Consider the following 24,380-nt stretch of genomic DNA (forward strand, 5'->3'; position numbering starts at 1 on the left):
TTTATGGGATCGAGCCCCACATCAGGCTCTTCCGCTATGAGCCTGCTTCTTCCTCTCCCACTCCCCCTGCTTGCGTTCCCTCTCTCGCTGGCTATCTCTGTTAAATAAATAAATAAAATCTTTAAAAAAAAAAAAAGAATGTTATAACAGTGAAATGTGTTAAGTAGTAGGATACAAAGTTGAGTATAATATGCAAACAATTAAAAATTATAAAGATCAGAAGAAATATTAACACCAGTTATTTCCAGAATGTAAGACTATGAGTGATTTTTATTTTTTATTCACAATGTCCTTATTTTCCAAATTTTTACAAAGATTTTTTTAATAATAAAAACTTTTTTTTTTTTAAATAAAGGGTTAACACTAGATCATCCCAGGAATTTTCTGGGAGACCCTTAGAAGTCTCTCATTTTCTGGAGTTGTACTTTATAATAATTCATTTTCATTTTCAGACAATTCAGTCTTCATTAAACTGAGTGTCTGACTCTGTTGATAATATTGAGTTAACTACCTGAACAAGATGTACACATTTTCTTGTTGTTTGGTTTATGTGAGTTTTATGTTCCAAAATTACCTAGTAATATACTATTTTAAATTGTTTTACTATAAATATAGTAACAGTGTATAATAACTTAATTCCAAAGTAAAATGGGGCTTTATTACAATGTAAGAGAAACAATAAATAGCTGCTCTGTAACCTTCTGGTCATAGTGCAAAGAAAATGGCATCACTTCATGTACAAGGGACACGATTATATGCATAGTGTAATTATAGTCATGGCAGAGAGGTGTCCCATCACAGGGTTCCCCAGACTTTGGAAATGACTTGCTGTATGTGTGGCCTCTTGGTCCAACAGGCAATTGCAATTGCAGCAGCTGAATACACAAGTATTGGGAGAAGCAGAATGATGGGCTTCTCGGAGAGTTCCTCTGAAACATCCAAACTGAGCTCTAAAAGTGCTAAAGAAAGAAGAAACAGAAGAAAGAAAAGGAATCAAAAGAAGCTTTCCAGTGGGGAAGAAAAGGGAGACAATGAGAAGTTGTCCAAATCGGAGTCAGAAGAGAGTATCAGGAGACAAAGTTTCCACCTTGGTGTTGAAGGTCATAGACGGGCACGTGAAAAGAGACTGTCTACCCCTAATCAGGTACCCTTGCGCCTATCGAGTGCATATCACCAGGGGTACGATTATAGAGCAAAATGTTTTATTTTGAAGTACAAGATCTCAGGAGAGGAGAGTGAATAATTGCATCGGTATGTTTTTAGGTAAAAACGTATTGATTGTTGGACATTTATGGAAAGAACGTAGATGTCCATAGTTTTCCATTGAAGTTTGACCGTTTTTGAAGGACCTTATATTTTCAGCCTTGTCATATGATCTTCTCTGATAAACAAATTTTCAAAACAAAGTATTCATGAGAACTTATAGAAATAAAAAATTATTTAGAAATAAATAAAATTATAGAAATAAAAAAATATTTTTATAGAAATAAAAAAATTATTTACCCTATATATTTTACATTTTTATCTAGTCTGTATTTCATAGTGCCTCATCAGTTAAAAACTAATCTTAGGTTAGTTTCCCCACTTTTCTTCACCACTGTGAGAAATGGTACCACCTAAATATCAGTCACCTAAGCTGGAAAAGTTTGGAGACACCTTGACAGCCTCCACCCCCAATGGCTTCAGCTACTAACATCTAGTCACGCAGTCTGTTATTTCTGCTTGTGTAAAACTTCTCTACTCTTTTTTTCTCTTTCCATGGAAACCTCCATATCTCAAGTTTCCCTTCCTACAGACCTCCAAGAAGAAAAATTGCTTCTCTTCTCCTTAACGTTGCCCTTTGTTCTATCACACAACCTTCCCAAATCATTATTCTAAAACAAGACTGTCCCTTGGCTCAACTTTAAGAAACAAGATGAAACCCCCCCAAACCTGACTGTGTTGAACAACCACTGGCTACAGACCAAGACCCACATCCTATTCACGTTATGGAATGGCTTCAGCCTCATTTACCCCCTTTCTCTAACTTCACGTACCCTCAGTCCACCATGATCTTTCACTCTTACCTACATGCCCTATACCTTTCTTACTTAGTACATGTGGTGTTCCCTAAGTGGGATGATTTTCTTCTTTGTTTTTCTCCTGGTGTAGTAGCACCTGTCCTTCATTCACTAGTTCAGATGCCACTCACCCCACACATTTGCCTCTGCCCTCTCCACTTCTCCAATTTGCTCTTTGATGCCCCGCTCAGAATTATTATCCTTCTCATTTATGTCTACATTTAAAATTTCTACTACTTAAGTGTGTAAGACGCTGCGAGATAGACACATAAATAAAAGATAGAGTCCCTGCCTTGAAAGATTTTATAATTTATTTGGGGATACTGAACTTGAATACATGTGATACCAATAAAAGGAAATAGGACAAGAGCAATCCAATCTAGTTTTAAGGCAGAGACTTTGTTATACTCACTTTCCATTATTCAGAGTGCCTGCCACTTTGTCCTTTACATAGGAAACACTAACATGTATTGAATTAGATAGTTCCAAAGAATAGACATTCAGTTTGGCTTATGGGCACGGTTCCTGGCCATGAGTCAAATAAAGGTGACTTTCCCCCCTCTTTGGTATTCAGCAATCTCTCTTTCAAGTTCTAGTGTTTTATGACTTTGTAAACTCACTGACATTAAAAGGTCTTTCTCAACATACCTTGACTGAGCTTCCAATATGTCAAGTGGAGTTGCAAGCAATGGAAGGCAAAGAAGCATACAGCATGGTCTTTGGCCCCAAAAAAGTTTCAATTACTTATGGAACTTAGGATTGATATATGAAAACCTAAATAACAGGTATTAATACCAAATGTTTTTTAAAAGTGATATGTCCTTTGTAGCAAGATGAATGGAATAAAAACAATGGAGAGGTCACACTAGGCCAGGGTAGGAAAGACCTGTGTGGCAATATATAATTTACCTGGTCCTGAAAGATGGATTCATCCAGTCTTTTCATTGCTTATTTGGAAGAATTTGTCTTGCTGCCCAATTCCTTTGTTTTTAGGTATGTTTCTTTTAAGCCAGGACTGAGCCACCTGGCCTCAGTTGTGATGTCTGTGGCGGTTCTGTGCGCTTCTGTTCTTAGGTCTTCAGCAGATAAATGTCATCTTCTCTCTTTCCTGCAGTCACCGCTCAGCATTCGAGGCTCCTTGTTTTCTGGAAGGCACAGCAGCAGAACAAGTCTTTTTAGTTTCAAAGGTCGAGGGAAAGATCTTGGATCTGAGACTGAATTTGCCGATGATGAGCATAGCATTTTCGGAGACACTGAAAGCAGGAGGGGCTCGCTGTTTGTGCCCCACAGACCTCGGGAGCGGCGCAGCAGTAACATCAGCCAAGCCAGTAGGTCCCCCCCGGTGCTGCCAGTGAATGGGAAGATGCACAGTGCCGTGGACTGCAATGGTGTGGTCTCCCTGGTTGATGGACCCTCAGCCCTCATGCTCCCCAATGGACAGCTTCTGCCAGAGGTGATAATAGATAAGGCAACTTCTGATGACAGCGTAAGGACGTTTTAAATAGCTCAGGCATGGCTCAGCCCTTATTCTTGCATCAGTCAGTCTCTGTGCTAGAGGGGCCTTCTCTGGTCCTGTGAATGGCTCTGCATTTTGCAATACCTTTACTGTAGAAATACACCTTCATGTAATTCTCATACCATATGCTGTAGACATCTAATGCAAAGATATTGAAAACTCCATTTTTTTAAAAAAAGGAACTTATCTATTAAAATTATATTTGAATATTATAAACCATCCCTTTAGAAAACAACGTATAAAAGATATATACATATATAGCAGCACAGGAAATGCATTGCTAATGCTGATCTTATTAGTTGACGACAGGTCCCATTTCTGTAAGGACATTTGGATGAGTTGCCACCTCCTGCTATCCTTTTCAAGATACTGTTTGTTCCTTGTGCAAGGAATCTTGAGTTTTAAAAATAGTAATAATAATAATAGCAAACGTGTGTTTAATATTTACAACAACAATATATTATTATCCCTGTTTTACAAAGGGGGACACCAAGGCTCAGAGAAGTAAAGGAGCCTGTTCAAGTTCACTCAGCTAATAGAGAGTAGTCCTAAAGTTCGAACAGAGGCCCTCCGTTTCAGAGCTTGTGCTCTTAACCCACCACACTTTTGCTCTCTCTCCCATGTGTAGTAGGCTTCCTAACCTGGAAATAATTTAAAATTGTTATGCTTTTTCCCCATATATAAATGAAAATTACTGTTTTCATTGAAAAAAAATAAAACCCTCTTTTGTCTGGAGTCTATGAATAAAAATATAATATCCAAACTACATACCTTAATACAAACATATACGCGTAAAAGCAAAAACAAAACAACCAGTCCAAAGCAACAATCTCAAGAGTTTAGGAGTAATTGAGTGGTTAGAAAAAGAGTCTGATCATGCTTGAAAGAGATCTTTCTGGTTCCTAGAGTTTCTAGGTTACCTCTTTAGACCACCCACGACCGAAAAACAGCAGGGGTTTTGACTAACCTAACAACCTTTGAGCTCATGTTACTTATTAATATATTCATGTTTTCAGACAATATAGTATTTTTAGTGAGAATAAAGTTCCATCAAAGTCATGGCCACAAACATTTCAGTTGGAATGAATGCATGTGCTTTTAGGTAATGTGTGACCTCTGTGCTTGCATGATACAGCTTCTGCCAAGATATTTTTCCTTATCAAGTGAGCATGTTAAATTTCTATGGAATCAGATCTTTGCTGTGTTTTTCTTTTCAATGATGTATTGCCTGTGAAATATATAATTTTATCAAATTCAGATATTATTTCGTATCTTTAAATGAAATGTTTTCATTTAAGACTTTACTTTTACCATAACAAAATCAGTATTACCATAAATCCTGAAACAAACTACAAAACTAGAGGAGTTGATAGATACTCTAAGATTCAACAGAGATGCAATAAACTTAACCGTGTGGCAAAATATACAGTTTAGATGAAAAAATTGCATGACAAATATAATCTTGACAACTAAAACATGTCTACATGAAAAAGAATTCGTTATTCTTGTTTGACTTGGAGAAAAATTGCCCTTTCTGGAAAGTCAATAAACTAGAGATTGTATCTAATAGATCTCTGTAAAAAGCCACCTGCAGATATGTGTGCGTGTACGTCTGTGCACATACACACACAGACAGACACACATGCATATATTTATGCCCATGTGTCCACGTTTTGGTATACACACATATATAACTATATCTAAACAACTATACAACTTTAAAACTCTAGAACTATATTTATATGTTTGTAAAGTGGTGTGTGTGTATATTTATACATACATGCATACCCCACATACCACAGCTAAGCAGATAGATAGGTGATACATATAGAGTTGTATAGTTGTTTGTGTGTATATGTATGTGTGAGTGGTGTGTGTGTATGTATAATTGGCCTGCACTGAACGAGCATAGTGTTTTAACTTTGAATTAGTTGCCAAGTTTTAAAAACAAGACATTTTCACATAAAAATGTGTGTACCTGGTAAGACTGAGCTCATAGTCCTGCATGGCAGCAATCCTTTAGAGCGGAACAGTGGTCACCTCTTTTAGATGAAACTTACATTCTCCATTTTGCTACAGTTCCCATCAGTCTCCACTGTCCTTTTCAAACTGAGTCATTTATCATCGTATACTCAGAGCAGTTCACGAGGCAACCATTACAGTCACCGACATTAATGCTGTTACCTCAACAAAGAATAATTACAGAAATTTATCAGAGAATACCAAGGTTCTGCCCCTTTAACACACATCACTGCAAGACACGTCTAGCTGTTTTCATGTAGGACTCTTACATGGTAAAACTATCTGAATAAATTCAAGACCCAGAAAGATAGAGGATGAAAGTGATTATAACAATAAAAGCAACTTGTTTTATTTTTTATTTTCCTAAGCATTAATTCTTTTAATCTTCAAAGCAAGAACATGGGGCAAGTACTGTGATTACTCCATTTTACCAATGATGGAACTGAGACAGGAGTTAAGTAAGTCTCCAATGATACATACCTAGTAAGTAGCAGAGCTATGATTCCAACCCAGCAACCTAGTCTCTACTTTTATTTAATCACTACAGCTACCTAAGCAAGATTTTATTCTATACCTATAGTTTATTAGAATTCTATTCTTAGAGCTTAATTAATAATCTTTTTTCTTTCAGGGTACAACCAATCAAATACACAAGAAAAGACGTTCCAGTTCTTACCTTCTTTCTGAAGATATGTTGAATGATCCGAATCTAAGACAAAGAGCAATGAGTAGAGTAAGCATATTAACAAATACTGTAGAAGGTATGTAACAATACCCTCTTAACCAGAGAGATTTTTAAACAGAATTTAGATAAATCCTGGTCAGCCTTAAATAGGTATATAAAGTTCTTAGGAAGAATTCAAAGAATAAAAATGGTTATAAATAATAGGAGGGATAACCAGTGAATAGTAATGGAATGGACTTTATGTGCTCAAAATATTGATGAAGTTTTTTGTGATTAAAGACATTGGGTGATAGGACTTTTCAAAGACAAATAGCTTAATGGTAATTAATAGAGAAATCTAGGTTAACCAGGGCTATATAGTTCTCACTATAAAGTCTTAGAAACAAACTAGTCTCCTTGAATTTATCATCTCTCTAATATGCAAAAAAATAATACATACTTCCAGATGTCTATAAATTGCTGCCCCTGAGCACATTCAGTAAAATTATAAAATGGTAATATGTGATATAACATCTGTTGAGAATATGATGAAAAGGCATTAGAGAAAGCAATTTAAAGAACATAATGGGAACAATAGTAGTTAGACCCTGAGATGCATTGAGGAGAGAGTTAAGGGTGGCAACTTTTAAAATGTGCTGGCTCCCATCCTCTTCCGCTACAATGTGCTCCAGGTCCCACCTTGTCCATGGATTACCACCTCATACCCACACATACCATCATGGCCTCAGACAAAGCTTCCACCCACCTCCTAAACTTAGTGGTGAGAAATAAAAGGGCTCATGGTATGACATATCTATTGAATGAGTCACTCCACAAATTGTTTCTAGTCTCTTGGTTCTGAGATTGTTTTCACTTGTGAAAGGGTATATATTGGTGGAAAAATATATTTCTCCGTTAAGAAAACATAGGTTCTCTTGTTTCCCTTCACATGTTAGGTGTATGTTTCTCTGGGAGTTGCCCATATCTGCTTTGAATCATTAATTTCACTGCCTTCCCCTAAATTATGCTTGCTCTAGTAAATGAATATTATGATATAAGATTTTTACATAATATGATATGCTTTCATAGAAGAAGTACTGTTAAATTTCAGAGTCTAAACAGAAAACTTGTTTCAGTGTTAAAGTGTACTGCTGATTTGTATCTGGTTAGGAATAAAATAAACAAATGATTGACTTCACGTTCTCTATGTTTGTTTTTTTTTCCCCCAGAACTTGAAGAGTCCAGACAAAAATGTCCGCCTTGGTGGTACAGATTTGCACACACGTTCTTGATCTGGAATTGTTCTCCATATTGGATAAAATTCAAAAAGCTTGTCTATTTTATTGTAATGGATCCTTTTGTAGATCTTGCTATTACCATTTGCATAGTTTTAAACACATTGTTTATGGCTATGGAGCATCACCCAATGACTGATGAATTCAAAAATGTACTTACTGTAGGAAATTTGGTGAGTTTCTCAATGCGTGTTATCTACCCATTGTTCTTCTCTTTGGTTGTCATGATTGCCATTTTTTTTTTTTTGTCAGATGGATATGTAGCTACATATCCATATCCAGAATTCACAATATGAATCATTGAACAGAGTCAAGTTTCTGGTGATACTATTTTAAAATAAATTTGTATAAGTATAGAGGTATGTAACAATATTATTTCCAAAGAAGGTCACCGTCTTGGGAGTTGATAGTGTGTTTTTTTTTTGTTTGTTTGTTTTTGTTTTCTTCTGCTGGCATGTCTCTTTGAAGCAACACCTGAAAATTTGTTACTTTCTTACGCATTTTATAATTACATTGCACCTGCCTTGTGAGTACATTCTCCACATATTTTCAGAAAAACTATGGAAGGTTTTTTCTTGACATAAAAGTGAAGTGTCTGGGCCTTTGGAGTCCGAAAGTCCCAAATTCTGCCTCTTACTGGTTATATGACCTTTGGCAAATGTGTTAATCTCTACAATTTTCTCACTTATAAAATAATTATAATACCTCATTTGTAAAATAAGAAATATAATTCATTATTTATAATATAATAATAGCGCTTCATTTATCATATCATTGAGAGGATTAAATACTTTCTACTTATTAGTCTGGTATATCATAAGTCATTAACAAATTAAACCTATTGTTACTGTTATTATTATCATCATCATACTTTAAATCAATTAGAAGAAAGCCTTAAGAATAAGGATACCAAGAAAACCAAAATGGGAGGACTGGACACAGAAGACACAAGGACATTCAAGAAGGGATCTGTAGGCTTCAAGAAGATAGAGGATCCTATTAGGAAATTGAGTGCCAGAGTGATCTCTTAAATGTGCAGTGCTGGTCACATTTTGACTAAATTAACGCCTTAGGGCAAATGCCAAGTGTTAGTTTCTGAGAATCTGTGTGAAGCAGGCGGAAGTTCTATTTCATGGCCAAAGGGTCCTAGTATATGACTCTTCATAAATTATGAATAACTCTGGATGTCTTTGTGAATGTCTGTATAAGATAATTTTACTTTTGCCTCAATCCCAAAACAATTGATCTTTTTTTTTCTTTTTTTTATTTAGTAATATTTTTTTATTATGTTAGTCACCATACAGTACATCCCTAGTTTTTGATGTAAAGTTCCATGATTCAGTTGATCTTTGAAGCCGAAGAGATTGTTTCTGAGTCAGTCTTCTCTCCCACATATTTTCAGTTAAGATGTATGTACCCCATGTGCTCTCCGAGGAAGCATTCTTCTTCCCTTCTATTTCTCTTTGGAAAAAGACAGGACTAGACGGGTGATGGGTATTAAAGAGGGCACTTGTGATGAGCACTGGGTGTTGTATATAAGTGATGACTCTGAATTCTACTCTAGAAACCAATATTGCACTGTATGCTACTAACAAAATTTAAATTAAAAAAAAAAAGACAGGACTATCTATCTAAAGAATCGGTACCTTCTTGCTGAGTTGACTGCATTTACTGTGAACCCCAAAAGAATTTATTGTGTTTCTTATCTCTTCCCACAACCCTAAGGGTGGGTACTCCCTGCTTGTCTTCTTGATGCTGCATTATTTTTAAATTGACCCAGCACTTACAGACTTCCCCATTTCCCTTTGAGCCTTGTTTGGTCAGCTTCTTTGAGTCAAATCAAACCTGAATGATTCATAAACAAGTCCTTCACTATTGTCTTTTTAAGTCGGTCCTTTGATACCAGTGTCATGAATTAATGATGTTTTGTGATGCACTTTGTGTCAAAGCTTTGGAAGTCTTACTTTAGCTCCCACTGTGTCAATTAAATACTTTTTCCTCTTCTACTGATAAATCTTTAAAGAGTGAGTCAACGTATTCTCTATTCCCTAAGAGTAGTCAGACCAGACAAAAGGACTGGCTCAAAATTTCAGTATCAATCTATATTTCCTTTTCATTTTCTTCCAGAATAACTCATTGACCCATATATATATATATATTTTATTTTTTTTTTTTTGCAAAAAGTGACTGTATTAATTGTCCATGGTTTTATTTATGTGGACTTTTTAAAATGATTTATTTATTTATTTGAGAGAGAGAGAGAGCACAAGTGGGAGGAGCAATGGGAGAAGGAGAATCTCAAGCAGACTCCACACTGAGCACGGATCCCAACTCAGGGCTTGATCTCACAACCATGAAATCACCACCTAAGCCAAAACCAAGAATCATGCACTTAACCAACTGTGCCACCCAGGCATCCCTATATATGTGGAATTTTAATATGCTCTTCTAAAATGCTCTCTAAAGATGAAAAGAATGGACAGGAAAGTTAGAGCTTTTTAACCGTGTAATGCTTGTATTATAGCTATAGAAATAGTGTCACCAGGTTTATGGGATTAAATGAGATAATAACATACTTTTGTAGAGTATCTGGCGAGTTACCTAAAGCACAGTGATGCTAAGCAAATACTCATAATCATCATTACTTTGATTTTATACTTCTAGTAATACCAGGGGGAAAAAACATTGTATTTCTCATTTAGGTCTTCACTGGGATCTTTGCAGCTGAAATGGTTTTAAAACTAATTGCCATGGATCCATATGAGTATTTCCAAGTAGGATGGAACATTTTTGACAGCCTTATTGTGACTCTAAGTTTAGTGGAGCTTTTTCTAGCAGATGTGGAAGGACTGTCAGTTCTGCGATCATTCAGACTGGTAAATATAGATCAACCTTACTGTTATAAAGGGGTGTTTCTAAGGCTTTGCATTATTATTTAAGTCTTTGGAGGTTTGAATCAAAAGACAAGATTAGGTCTTGGTATCTAGTATATTCAATTTCATTTCATCACAAAAGTTCTTAAGGAGTTCAAAAATCACATGAATGTTTTTATCTTAGCATCTTGAAGACATGGTCAGTCATAATTGAATTAATTTTAGGATCTCGAAGACACATTCAGTTGTATACACTAGTATAATAGAAGTGGGTAAAGAAAATATTTCTTTACCAGTAGCCAACAATTTATTTCACAGTAAGAAGGTTATGGTTTACAGAATTTCAATTCCTACAATATGTTCATTACTTTGTGGGTTAGATAACTAAAGATGAAATTATTGTCCCCAAAATGATGTCTGACATCAAAAATATAAAAATGTTAAGACTTAAAGCATTTTTCTCTAGCATGTTGGGCTTTACCCTATGTCAGCATGAAAAAGTAGATAAAAATATCAGACTATATTCAAATTTTTAAAAATTTGAAGGATCAGAAAATAGAGTTAAGGATAAATTATCAATTCTAAAGGGAATAATATCTGAAACCATAATAAGAGGCTTTTATAGTAATCCTGAACTTCCTTCAAAAATATGTGTGGCAATTGTATTGTGGCAAGTATAACAAAATAACAGGAATATTGAAAATAGCTGAAAGGAAAAAAGAATAATCAATTTTAGCTAGGTAATAATGATAATAATTTGGAACAAAACTCAAGATTGGAAACATTGAACACTTTTCATAATAATTAATATTAACCTTTGTGTTTCCTTTCAGCTTCGAGTTTTCAAACTGGCAAAGTCTTGGCCAACACTGAATATGCTGATAAAGATCATTGGCAACTCAGTGGGGGCTCTGGGTAACCTCACCTTGGTGTTGGCCATCATCGTCTTCATTTTTGCAGTGGTTGGCATGCAGCTCTTTGGTAAGAACTACAAAGAATGTGTCTGCAAGATCAATGAAGACTGTACACTCCCACGCTGGCACATGAATGACTTCTTCCACTCCTTCCTGATTGTCTTCCGCGTGCTGTGTGGAGAGTGGATAGAAACCATGTGGGACTGTATGGAGGTCGCTGGTCAAGCCATGTGCCTTATTGTGTACATGATGGTCATGGTCATTGGAAACCTAGTGGTACGTAATCAGATGTTCACACATTTAAAATTCTGCATAGAAAATTGTTATATGATGATAAGATCAGTTATTTTATAATTTTAGGATTAATTACACATTAAACTATTAATTATAATAGAATATTGATCATTTTAATATGGGAAAGTACAGAAAAGAAAATGAAATATTGTCTCAATTTCCCTGACAGATAACCCATATTTATATTTTTTACAATGTTTATATTATTTTACTTATTTTATTTTTTCAAAGATTTATTTATTTATTTGAGAGAGGGAGGCAGGGGTGGGCAGAGGTAGAGAATCTTCAAGCAAACTCCCCTCTGAGTGCAGAGTCTGACTCAGGGCTCCATCTCACAACCTTGAGATCATGACCTGAGCCAAAATCAAGAGTCCAATACTTAACTGAGCCACCTAGGTGTCCCTTCATAATATTTATTTTAATGGAAAGTTTTCTCCTTTATTCTCTCATTTTGATAGTGATGTCACATGAATTCAATCTGTGGTTTTCCTGTCTCTTAAAAGTCCATTCAAATATCAAGTTATACTAGTAAATAGAATATGATTAAATTAACGATAACAAAAATGAAGTTATAACAGAAAAAAGCAATTGAAAGGACTGGTCCCATGCGTTACAGTCATATATAATAAGACTAGCAACCATAGCAAGGATCCGGAAATTATGGCTCATGTGCCAAATCCAGCATACTGCCTGTTTTTGTATGGCCTTGCAAGGTTGGAATGTTTTGTTTTGGTGGTGGTGGTGGTTTTTTTTTTTTACACACTTTTTCGATGGTTAAAAAAATATAAGGAAAAATAGTATTTAATAACACATGGAAATTATAAGAAATTTAAATTTCAGGCTCTTTAAGCAAAATTTTATTAGAACGCAGACATGCTAATTCATTTACATATTGTCTGTATCTATTTTACTCTGCGGTGACAGAGTTGAGTAGTTGCCATAGAGGTTCTATGTCCCACAAAGGCCAAAATATTTTTTAATCTCGCCCTTTACAGACAAAGATTTGCCTACCACTGCTCTACAGTATCTCTTTCACAATTGATCTTCTACTTCTCCATTAGTGTTTGCTTGGCTTGTACTCCTCTTTGTTTGTGTCTTTCTTTGTACCTACCTATCAGTAAAAACTTTCAAGCTTACAAACAGGAGAAAATTGGGATAAGATGCTCTTCCATGACTCACTCACTTCAGTTTTCCAAGCCATTATGTTGTCTTGGTTTAGTTTGTCAGCTTGGCATCAGACTGTTTAGGAATCCCAGGAGGTGGGGTATAGTAACAACTCTATGGTTAATACATTCACTTTCTGCTGGCTTGAGAATAAGTTGCTAATTTATTTTTGTCCTAATACAAGCCCCCATGTCAAAAGTAATTCAGAGCCTAGGACAGAAAGCTACATTCATCAAATCACATACTAAATGGTACTGTTTTGTGCCATTAAATGGCTAGACAAATACATACATATACAGAGTAAATTATGCAATCCAAATACTAGACCATTGCTACACAAAATATAGATAGCATGAGTTAGAATTCTGTAATTATTGATAATCCTCTAGGTGTAGTAATAAATTTACTAGTTTTATACAGGCTTATAAATCCCTTTGAATATGAAATAAAATGCATTTGCTCTCTCTGGTTCTTCTTCTGAATTTAACATTTGTATTCATAAGCCCCTATAATGTGATTTGTTTGTATACTTCTTATAAAATTTTGGCATAAAAATATTGAAACGTAGCTCTTTATAAGATATAGGATGTCAAAACATAACCAAACCAAAACCATTAGTCACAACTAATTTAAATATTAAGTATTCACTCAGGCAAGGGTGAAGTGACGGGGATTACTTGGGCACTCTCAAATTATTCATTCAATATTTTTATTACTTTCTGTGAAAGGAAATGTGTTTGGGTATTTCAGGATGATTAAAAAATATATACCTGTGAGTTAGTCCCTGTCTTCAAGGTAATTACAATCTATGGACATAGGAAAGTGGTACACAGACTTATCAGATAAGGAAGAAGTAGTAAGTGCTAGCAGTGAGGCAAAAATAAATGCTCTTGACACATTGAAGGAAAAGAGAGAAGTTCTAAATATTGACTCAAAGAAGAATTTGGAGGTGGGTCTTTGAATAATATGTAAAATAATATTTAAGCATGAGCACAGGTGTGAGGATCATGGTTTACTTTGAAAAGCAATATGAATTTATAGTTAAAAATAGATGGGATATCTTGGTGAATGTTTAATCCATATAGAACTGGTAATGACTGACTCATGATGATATTCATTATTTACTAGTGATAATGAAAGACAAGAGAAGTGTAATTCACAAAATAGATAACCAACTCTTGGTTAAGGAATTACCAATGATGTGGAATTAGAATCTGAAAAGAAAAATGGAAAATTATGTTTCTGATACAGTCTTCTGCATATTAGAGTTATATGATAAACAGATATCTCATTTTTTTCTCACTTATTCCTTAGTTCATTTTACTACTGATTAGTTAAAATGGTTAAAAACAATAAGAAAGAACATCAATTAGAATGATGTTGAATCAGATCTAATACATCTTATAAGATTTCTTTCTCTGCTTAATTTGATAATGGATGTGTGATACAGAATCGAGTTCATTTTCATTTGTGATACCAGTAGATTTTGATACAGTAGTGGAGTCCTATTATGATTTTTGATGGAATGGAAGTTATTGTTATTATCCTTAATGAAGATGTGACCGAGCAGGAGCACATTATTGAAATATGTGGAATCTTAGAAAAGCCAAACTCATAGAAACAGAGACTAGAATGGTGATTCCCAGGGTCTGAGGGTTGGGGGAAATGGGAAATGGTGGTCAAAATTCAAAATTCCAGTTATAAGATAAACAAGTTCTAGGGATCTAATTTACAGCATGGTAATTATAGCTAATAATACTGTATTATATCATTGAAAGTTGCTTAGAGAATAGATCTTAAATGTTCACACACACACACACACACACACCCCAAAAAAAGGTAATTCTTTGACATGATGGAGGTGTTCCTTAACACTGTAGTGGTAATCGTTTTGCAATATATAAATATGTAATATCAAGATGTTGTGCACTTTATTTTTTTTAAAGATTTTATTTATTTATTTATTTATTTGTCAGAGAGAGAGAGCACAAGCAGGTGGAGTGGCAGGCAGAGAGAGAAGCAGGCTCCCTGCAGAGCAAGGAGCCCGATGTGGGACTCCTTCCCAGGACCCTGGGATCCTGACCTGAGCCGAAGGCAGGGACTTAACCAACTGAGCCACCCAGGCATCCCTGTTGCACACTTAAGCTTACACAATGTTATATAACAATTATATCTCAATAAATGTGGAAAAATAAAGTTAATTACAAATTTGAAAGGAAAAAAAGGAAGACTATTAACACTTGCATTCATTAGGGAGACTAAAGTTGTGGAATGGGCCCTTGGCCTCTCATCAACATTCCTGTTAAAACATACACACAAACAAACATGTATCTCCTAACGAAATACATTTTCTTATTGACAATAAAGACCAAAATGAAAGTAAACTACCTCAGAATTCCTTCGTGATTTATCACAATTGTTTCCTGTGATTTTGCTTGCTCCCCTAAGACTCTTCTCTTAAATCAAAGATACTAACATTGACATTTTTAACCTGTGGTCTTCTACTTACATCTTGTTTTGGGTGGGACCAAATTCAGGCATAAGTCCCTTCTCCTCAGTTTGGCCTAATTTTGATTATTTTAGTAATATAGATGCTTTTGTCCATGAAGAGACTTACATGAAAGGGTATTTCAATTACCTTTTTGTTTCCTGTCTAAAACAATATTTAAATATAATTTAAATATAATTTAATTACTTTCAACCCTCCGTGAGGTTTTTTTTGTTGTTTTTTGTTTGTTTGTTTGTTTGTTTGTTTGTTTTTACATTGTTGAGTCTACCTGGACCCCTACCTCAGGGAGGAAAAACAGAAATGGTTTTGCACACAAACAGGATTTTAGGAGTTGTCCTGCCCTCTTTTATTATCTCTTCCAGGGCCAAATGATTGGCATGAGGCCAATCAGTCATAATGCCATTATCTCCTTTGAATTGGGTTCAGTGGGCAGGTCCTTTTCCATGCTTTAAAAGCCTCATTAAGTTGCAAGCTGGCACAATTCTTGGACAGAATATTTTATTACAGGAGCTTTGCAAGTATTATATGTTCCATTTGTTGCAACAAACTGACATGTACCTCCTGGGAAAAGCAAGCACAGAGCTTGGCTTAGGTTATTTCAGCACAATAGACACTCCTCACAATTTTCTTGTTCTACCTTTTTCTCATAGGTGACAAATATTAATTGCAGGTAAACATTAGGAGGGCTTTTTATGCCCATAAAAGGGAATTTGGCCAAAGGACTCCTGCTGCAGAGATGAACTTAAAAATGACATAATAAGAATGAGGAGAGAGCATTCTCTTTGCTCCTCATGCTAAGTCTTTCGTGGGTATGGCTGACCTCTGCTCCCCAGAGTTCCCAGGAGCTAAGATACTCCGGGATCATGACCTGAGCCAAAGGCAGACGCTTAAGGACTGAGCCACCCAGGTGTCCCAGTGCAGGGATCTTTAATGCTGGTTTGGATTTTGGCCTGTATTTCAGAAAAATGTGCTTATTTTCTTTTTTTATTTCCTGTCTCCCTATTTCTCCACACCCCAACCCCATCCTGATGTAGGTCCTCAACCTATTTCTGGCTTTATTATTGAGCTCATTCAGCTCGGACAATCTTACAGCGATTGAAGAAGACACTGACGCAAACAACCTCCAGATTGCCGTGGCCAGAATTACGAAGGGAATCAATTATGTGAAACAAACCTTACGTGAATTTATTCTCAAAGCATTTTCCAAAAAGCCAAAGATTTCCAAAGACGCAAGAGCAGAAGATCAAAATAGTAAGAAGGAGAACTATATCTCTAACCGGACACTTGCTGAAATGAACAAAGATCACAATTACCACAAAGAAAAAGAGAAAATCAGTGGTTTTGGAAGCAGCGTGGACAAATATTTGGTGGAAGAAAGTGATCGTCAATCATTTATCCATAATCCCAGCCTCACTGTGACAGTGCCCATCGCACCTGGGGAGTCTGATTTGGAAAATATGAATACTGAGGAACTTAGCAGTGATTCAGATAGTGAATACAGCAAAGAGGTAAGATTGTTTCATACACATTGTTTCCTATTACTAACTAGTGTGAAATGAATGAAAATTTCCAATTTTTGCTGTGATAAGTTCTTCCTAATATTACAGACCGATGGGTAGTTTCTTGTGTTTGTGAGTTTACACAGCAGCTTGCTGAAGATTTGTCTGGTAAGGTTTTACTACTGGTTCTTCAGAATTGATGCAATCATACTTAGCTAGATTTGAAAGCTCCAGGTATCTTTAAGTCTTCCCTTTCCTCATCCCCTTTTTTATCAGTTGTGAAGTCATATACACTTTCCTGCCTGTTGAACCCATGGCTCCTTCCCATCACCTTTGTTGGCCTTTGCGCTCACTACTTCTTGCCTAAACCATACCAAGTAGAGTCCCAACGGGTGGTCTCTGCCTCCAGTTTCCATCTACTCCAGGTCACTTGTTTGATTAATTTTACTCAGGTTCAATCCTAATCATGTCACTCCTTTGAAGTATGCTTGGTCCCCTAACTCTCTGGAATTACAGGCTGATGATGAAGTCTTCACACCATGGCCCCAGCCAGCTGACCAGCTGTGTCATTCAGTGCTTGCCTGGTTTCCTTTTGGACCGCAAACACTTGCATCGTGCATCACTCTGCTTGGGATTTCCTTCCCCAGTCAAAATCCTATACACATCCTTTAAGACAGTACTCGTGTAAAATGATTAGGCCTTACATCACAGGGTTGGGTAATAAGGGTTACATGAATGAACACGGGCAAAACGCTTAGAACAGTACTCGGAGTGCTCAAAAGTGATAACTATTGCATCCTTCCTAATTTCTCCCCAAAGAGATAGGTGCTCTCCTCGTTTTGAATCCTGCCCAATTTTATGTCTTTTCCTGGATTTATTGTTTAGCCTTATATTTTATTAATTTTTTGGAGAAATTATCGTATGCATCAAATGGTGCTCTAAACTCATTGAGAACAGTAACCTTTTATCAAAACTTTTTTATAACTTCTTTCTCCACACCTGGTTGCATATATTTAAAGTAACAGGTACTTTTTTTTTTTGTTACTGCTTTTATTAATTGAACTGTGTTTTTTATTAATATGGAATATAATGTCCATAAGTGAATATTAAGACAAAGCATTTTTATGGCATCTCTTTAAAGTTTCAAGATATCACTTAAAAATATTAATCCTTTCTTTAGATCACATTTGAAAGTATTTGAGAGGCATTTATCACATGCCTTTTATCCACTTAACCCTATACTAAGACCTGCCCTCCATGAATTTCTAGTGGATTTTGGAATAAAGATACATACGTGTGTGTGTGTGTGTGTGTGTGTGTGTGTGTGTGTCCTAGCCATATGACCAGTGCTGGGTACATAGTAAATGCTCAATACTTACTGAGTGAATACATGAGTATATAAGTGATTATATAAATTAAGACTATGTATTTCTAAGTAGCCAAAGAAAGTTTTTCCAAGATGACAATGTAAGGAATAACATTAATTTTTTATTTTTTATTTTTAAAACCTTTACACAGAAAAAGTATTGTCTCCAGAGTTCAAAAGTCTGGTTGTTTCAGCTTGAAGGTAGAAAATCAGATTGTCAGGAAGTGATCTGAGCCCAGTGTCATGTGGAAAGGGAAACTAGTTCAATTACTCATTTTTCTGCTTATGAAGATCAGAGCTGAAAAACCACAATTGCTTAGTAGACTTTCTGAATAAGTTTGGGATTCCAGGTGTTAAGGCAGTTCAGTAGCTGGCAGAGTTTATCAAACACTTTTTTAGATCTTAATATTTGGAAGAATCATTTCTTACCTGGTCGTTTTTTCCTTTGCTCAAAACTAGGTGGCTAACCTTAAACGGATCTCCTATAGTGGCTGGCAAAAATCTTTTTCTTGCTATGTTAATTATAACATTTTGAAGGGAATCTTATAGAGCTTCCCATTTAGCACCTCATTTTCTAAAAAGCCAGCTCAGTAAGAGGAAGTGACTTTATCCAGTTATAAACCTAGTTCAAAGTCAGAGCCATGACAAGTGTCCAAATCTTGTGATCAGTTGTATTTCTATCTTCTTTGCCCTGTCTTTGTCCATTTCAGGGATAAAACACACATCCCTATTGGGTTAATACCCAGTAGTTCTCCTCTGGGGTACTGAGCCATGCTTCTGAAAAATTTCCATACCTTGTGGCATCCAGAGGAGGTTTGTGATGTCATAGTGGCCAGCTGTCTTTTTTTATAATTAGTGATTTAGTTTATAGACTGTTTGATTACCGAAATAGACTATTTTTTGTTTTGATTTCAAGTTTTTGTTTACATTCTAGTTAGTTAACATATATGGTAAAATTGGTTTCAGGGGTAGTGCCCTCCTTAATTCCCATCACCCATTTAACCCATCCCCTGCCCACCTCCCTCCCTCAACCCTTAGTTTGTTCTCTATAGTTTAGAGTCTCTTATGGTTTTCTTCCCTCTCTCTCTTTTTTTTTTTTTTTAAGATTTTATTTATTTATTTGACAGAGATAGAGACAGCTAGCGAGAGAGGGAACACAAGCAGGGGGAGTGGGAGAGGAAGAAGCAGGCTCACAGCAGAGGAGTCTGATGTGGGGCTCGATCCCACAACGCCGGGATCACGCCCTGAGCCAAAGGCGACGCTTAACCGCTGTGCCACCCAGGCGCCCCTCCCTCTCTCTCTTTTTTTCCTTCCCTTTGTTCATCTGCTTTGTTTCTTAAATTCTACATCTGAGTGAAATCATATAGTATTTGTCTTTCTCTGACTGACTTAAATAACTTAGCATAATACACTCTAGCTCCATCCATATCATTGCAGATGGCAAGATTCCATTCGCTCTTTCCATAATTTGGCTATTGTTGATAATGTTGCTATAACCACCCATAAAGTTACTCTGCTACCTATCCCAGAAACCCTTCCTAAAAAGCATGAAATTTAGCACCCTTAAACTGTGTTGTCTAAGGATAATTTGATGGTAACATTCTAATATTCTTGATTGTCATTTTTATATTTATAGTCATAGCTACATGAGAAAAAATGTATACTTTTCTATTTCATATCTGTGGTTTATATGGTATAATACACAGGAGCTTGGGGCTACCTCATAGGTTGTAATAAAGAATATATAAGCTAATTGCTTTAAATCATTTAGCACCATATTTGAGTTGTAAGCTCTAAAACAGTGCCAGCTATTGTGTTTATTATTGAATTCATCATCATTATTGTCATCTAAAAGTACGGGTTTATTATTGAATTCATCATCATTATTGTCATCTAAAAGTAAGAGTTTATTATTGAATTCATCATCATTATTGTCATCTAAAAGTACGGATTTAAAATTGTAGACTTAGGACGTTTGCCCTTCCTCATAAAAAAAATTTCCCATGACATATCTCACAGTGTGAGTACATTCAAACCCCCTTTACTATACTGGACTTGAGAAATAACAAAAGATAAAGATCTTTAGGAAATTTGTCAGGTAACTTAGAGGTAATATTAAGCTGTCTCCAACTGTGAAACCCTATGTTTGTAGTCTTTCTCTCCAGCTGCTTGAGATTTAAATGTTTCTCAGTACGACTTGGTTTTGGTTTTGGTTTTCCATTTGAACCATTAAAAAAATGCAGATTTTCTTTATCGAAAGTGCTTCTATTACCCTTTCATGCTAACCTCCCTGCTCTGTTCCCCTAATCTTCAGCTGCCACTTGAGTTCCCAAATTTTTGAACTACTTGTTTCCTCCTCTGCTGATTTCTAATTTTTCACGCCTAGGGTATCTTTGAAAGAGTGATTGCCGTGTTCTTGATGAACCTCACCCAAAGGGCAAATCTTGATTACCCAATAGAAAATAATGCCTGATTCAATATATTTGCATTATGTAAGTCTTAAGCGCTACCTTGGGATATGTTTAAGAATACAGCCTCTGGAAATAGAATATTTGCCTTAAATTCTAGCTTTGGTATTTACTAACTCTATGGTCTTGAGCAATTTACAAAAACATTCTTTTTTGTTGTTGTTTTTTAGTTTCTGTATAAGCAAAAGAGAATTGTGATGAAGAGTAAATGATGTAGGTTAATAATTAGATACGTGTCTTTTGGAAGGTAAGTGCCTGATGAACAGTTATTATGGCTATGGAATTGAGTGGTCACGTAAACACTATAAGTAGTTACTTGCTACAGGCTAAATTCAAGAGAGGTAGTGTGATGTAGATCAGTGGTTCACAATTTTAGTGTGTAAAAGACACAGGAAACTTGTTCCAAACACTGGATCTGGGTTGTATCCTTTGAATTCTCTCTGCCTAAGTCTGGAAGCAACTTTAGTGTCCTTATCAGTGGTGTTCCCAGCGGCCACTGTGATGGATTGAGTTGGCATGGGAAGTGAACCTAAATTCATCCCTAGCATGTTTTGACCCAGGTTTCTGAGATGTCATTTTCTTTATTCAGGGGCTGAGGCTATTTTCCCCTTTGCCTGTTGAAGAATCTGCATTTTGAACACAGGGACACAATGTGTTTAACTTTTGATGCCTCTCCCTCCCCCCCCCAAACAAAAAAACAAAACAAAACAAAAAACAAACGAAAAACTTCTCTTTTATGGCCTAGCATCCTGTTTTCCCATTATATTTGATGGAGACTTTTTCATCTTCTTCTAATATCAGATCTTATATAGGCAAGTGTCCTTGTCCTGATATACACTCCAGAATGAAGTAAAAATATTTTATAATAAAACGCCTTACCAGAAGATGACCAGAGATGAGTTTAAATAAAGTGTTGAGTAAAATCTCTTAAACAGTTCTGAGGAAATAATTGGCAGTAGAACATCAGCATTTCTCTCAAGATAGGGTTTGTCTCAGAATTGAGAAAGACATACTGTTATCTTCCATGGACGCATGAGAATAGGACTTGTCCCTGCTTTTCAGAATGCAAACACTGAATTAATGGCCGCTCTCAAAATCATCCGCCTCCTGAGGCACACTGTGGTCCTCTAAGCGTGCAGGAAACATTAGCAACACACTGCACAGATTTTTATCATTAGCAATGAAGTGCTTCCTTATTATGAGCCTCAAACGAAGCATGAAATGCACCCATTCATTCAATAAATATTTATTGAGCTCTACTATGCTCCAGGCACTGTGCTAAGAGTTGCTGAGGGGAAAAAAAAAAATTATTTCACCCACCTGCAATGATTTAATGTGATTGGCATCTGCCTTAAATTCTTGAGTGTAGTGTTTTTTTTTTAATTGTGCCAAGTCTCAAAATTTAAAACTCTAAAAAACTAAATTAATAACTAATTTTTTTTAATGGAGAGCTCCTTCCTAGATTAGAGTCATTCTCTTGTTTTCTATCACTACAGATTACTTCCTTCTCTTGCTGTAAAGATGGAAAGAAGAAGCAGCTTACAGAATTGTAAAATGGACTTTGGAAGTGTATGCAAATTTCAAAGGAAAACATTAATCCAAATTTATTTCTCCTAATATTTAAAAACAAAAACAGCATCATATGATTTTAAAGTAGTACAGATGCTTACAGCTTTCAGAGAAGCTCCTTTATTCGCTGTGAATCTAATCCCCAAGTACTTTTTTACTGCTCTTTTGACAAATGTATCTACTTAAGTGAATTGGCTCATATTGTGTACTCAGCAGAGAGGAAACATTCTGTGTAAACATTTCCTCCTAGAGAGATGCCCCATTCATTCCTCTTCAAGCCAAAGGCAGATACTTAGCTTTACTTAATAGTTCTTTAGTGTTTTAAAACATATACCAAAGTTGTGATGGAACTAGCTGAGGTCCTCGGAGAAAGGAGGTCAATGATACTCAAATTTTACATAATCAAACTACCCACCTTCAAGAGAACGTCATTTAAAGCACTACAAACACATTTATGCAAAATTTCATGTTCCATAATAATAAACCCCTCATTAACTTTGATCATTGGGGGGGGGGGAATTGAAAGGAATACATTAGAGAACATTTTTTATAAACCATTGCTATTCATTTGTTCAACTCCCATTTACTGAGCATCTTCCTGTTGCCGTACTCCTGCTAGACATTAGGAAGACACATCATTAGTGCACTCAGTTCTTCAGTAAATGTAGGCTGTAGGTCTTTGTCTTTGGCGCTGTCTTAAGTGATAAAGAGTAAAGCAAGGTTCCTGCCTTTGAGGAGAAACACATAGAGAAACCAGAAACTATAATTAAACATATAAAAAAGAATTAGAACAGAGTTTGGTTTTAGGACAAAATATTCAGACAGGATAGAGGAGAGTATAACTAATCTTAAAAATACATTGGAGTACTTCTCAGAGGAAATGGCATTTGAAGGAGGTTTTACTGAGAAAAGATAAATTGTTTCTTCAGAATAGGTGAAGTGAACAACTCAGCACTTGAGAAGTGGACCCAAAAGAAAAAAACTCCAAAGAGACCAAGGAAAAATTTTACATATTTCATTTACATTATATAAATTTCCTCCTTATGACAGCCAGGAAAATGGGTATTATTCGTCTATATTTACAGATAGCTGAAACACTGAAAGATTAAGAAATGATGCTGATTAGTCACTGATGTTTCTGGGGGTCTTTTTAAAATTTGAACCCCAAGTTTTAACTACCATATTACATACCATAGAAAGGCAAGATGTGAGTAGGAATATAATTATTTTCTGTTATGCACCATAATGTTGCAATTAAGGATCGAAATTTCTAGTATAGTGGTATTGTGCATTTGCTGGCTCATATTTGGCCTCTAATCCTCTTTAATGCTGATTTATTAAGTTGTAGTCTACCTCAATAATATAACTAGAACAAAGCACATTCCATGACAGAATAATAAACCGGTCTACTGAGGATGCATTGAGTAAGAGACTCTATCAGGCTGAGGGCATGTGAGAGGAGGTGGTGCTTGAGCCAGACCCTGAAGGATGGAGATCATTTCATTGAATGGATATAGTGGAGAAGGGAATCCCAGGCAGAGGAACAGACATTACATTGCTTACCTGATTCACTGATTCATTAATCCATCTACCCATTCATCTATTCAGTATTCAATCTTTTTAATTTTAAAAGCTGCTATCTTTGGAGAAAGTTAAACATGCTTACTTGTTATGAAATGCATTCCTTTTATTGATTTAATAAAATATTGTTTAAATATTTGTAGTCATCAAGGTTAAATATTTTATGTCTTTTTAGTAGATGGTGGTTTTAATTATGTTGTTATTTGGTCTCTCTTTAGATTTTTTATGAAGTTTTTTCCTGAAACAGGCAGTTATTGCTTTCACCAAGAAAGCAGTTTAGATTTCTTCTTATCATTGTATTTCAGAAAATAAAAGAATCTCTTCTAGAATTGCATTTGGTTTGGCAAGATTTAGGCATTAGTTATAATTATACAATTTTATAATTATAATTATACTATACATTATTTGTACAATTAAGCTGGTATTTGATCCTGTCTTTATGCATAGATTCTTAAAAACACAAAACAAAACAAAAGAAGACTCCTGTAGAATTTTACTTAACCATTTCTTTTTTTGCAGATTGGTTTCAAACTATTTGAAAAATCTTTCATCTTTACTGTATTTGTTTATGTGTCTGAAAACAATG

At 35.6% G+C, this 24,380-nt stretch overlaps 1 protein-coding gene across 1 annotated transcript in view; it reads left to right on the forward strand.

Annotated features, from left to right (window-relative positions):
• The window catches only part of SCN9A (sodium voltage-gated channel alpha subunit 9), a 162,588-nt gene that overhangs the window by 85,746 nt on the left and 52,462 nt on the right, over positions 1–24,380 (forward strand). Inside the window, exons 11-17 of the mRNA XM_008687055.2 lie at positions 857–1,144; positions 3,175–3,546; positions 6,230–6,359; positions 7,492–7,730; positions 10,260–10,433; positions 11,264–11,620; positions 16,346–16,819. Of these exons, the coding sequence (XP_008685277.2) occupies positions 857–1,144; positions 3,175–3,546; positions 6,230–6,359; positions 7,492–7,730; positions 10,260–10,433; positions 11,264–11,620; positions 16,346–16,819 (2,034 nt within the window). The remainder of the gene's footprint in view (positions 1–856; positions 1,145–3,174; positions 3,547–6,229; positions 6,360–7,491; positions 7,731–10,259; positions 10,434–11,263; positions 11,621–16,345; positions 16,820–24,380) is intronic.

The sequence above is a fragment of the Ursus maritimus genome, unplaced genomic scaffold (genome assembly GCF_017311325.1).
Source record: "Ursus maritimus isolate PB19 unplaced genomic scaffold, ASM1731132v1 scaffold_1, whole genome shotgun sequence".
NCBI classification, from domain to species: domain Eukaryota; kingdom Metazoa; phylum Chordata; class Mammalia; order Carnivora; family Ursidae; genus Ursus; species Ursus maritimus.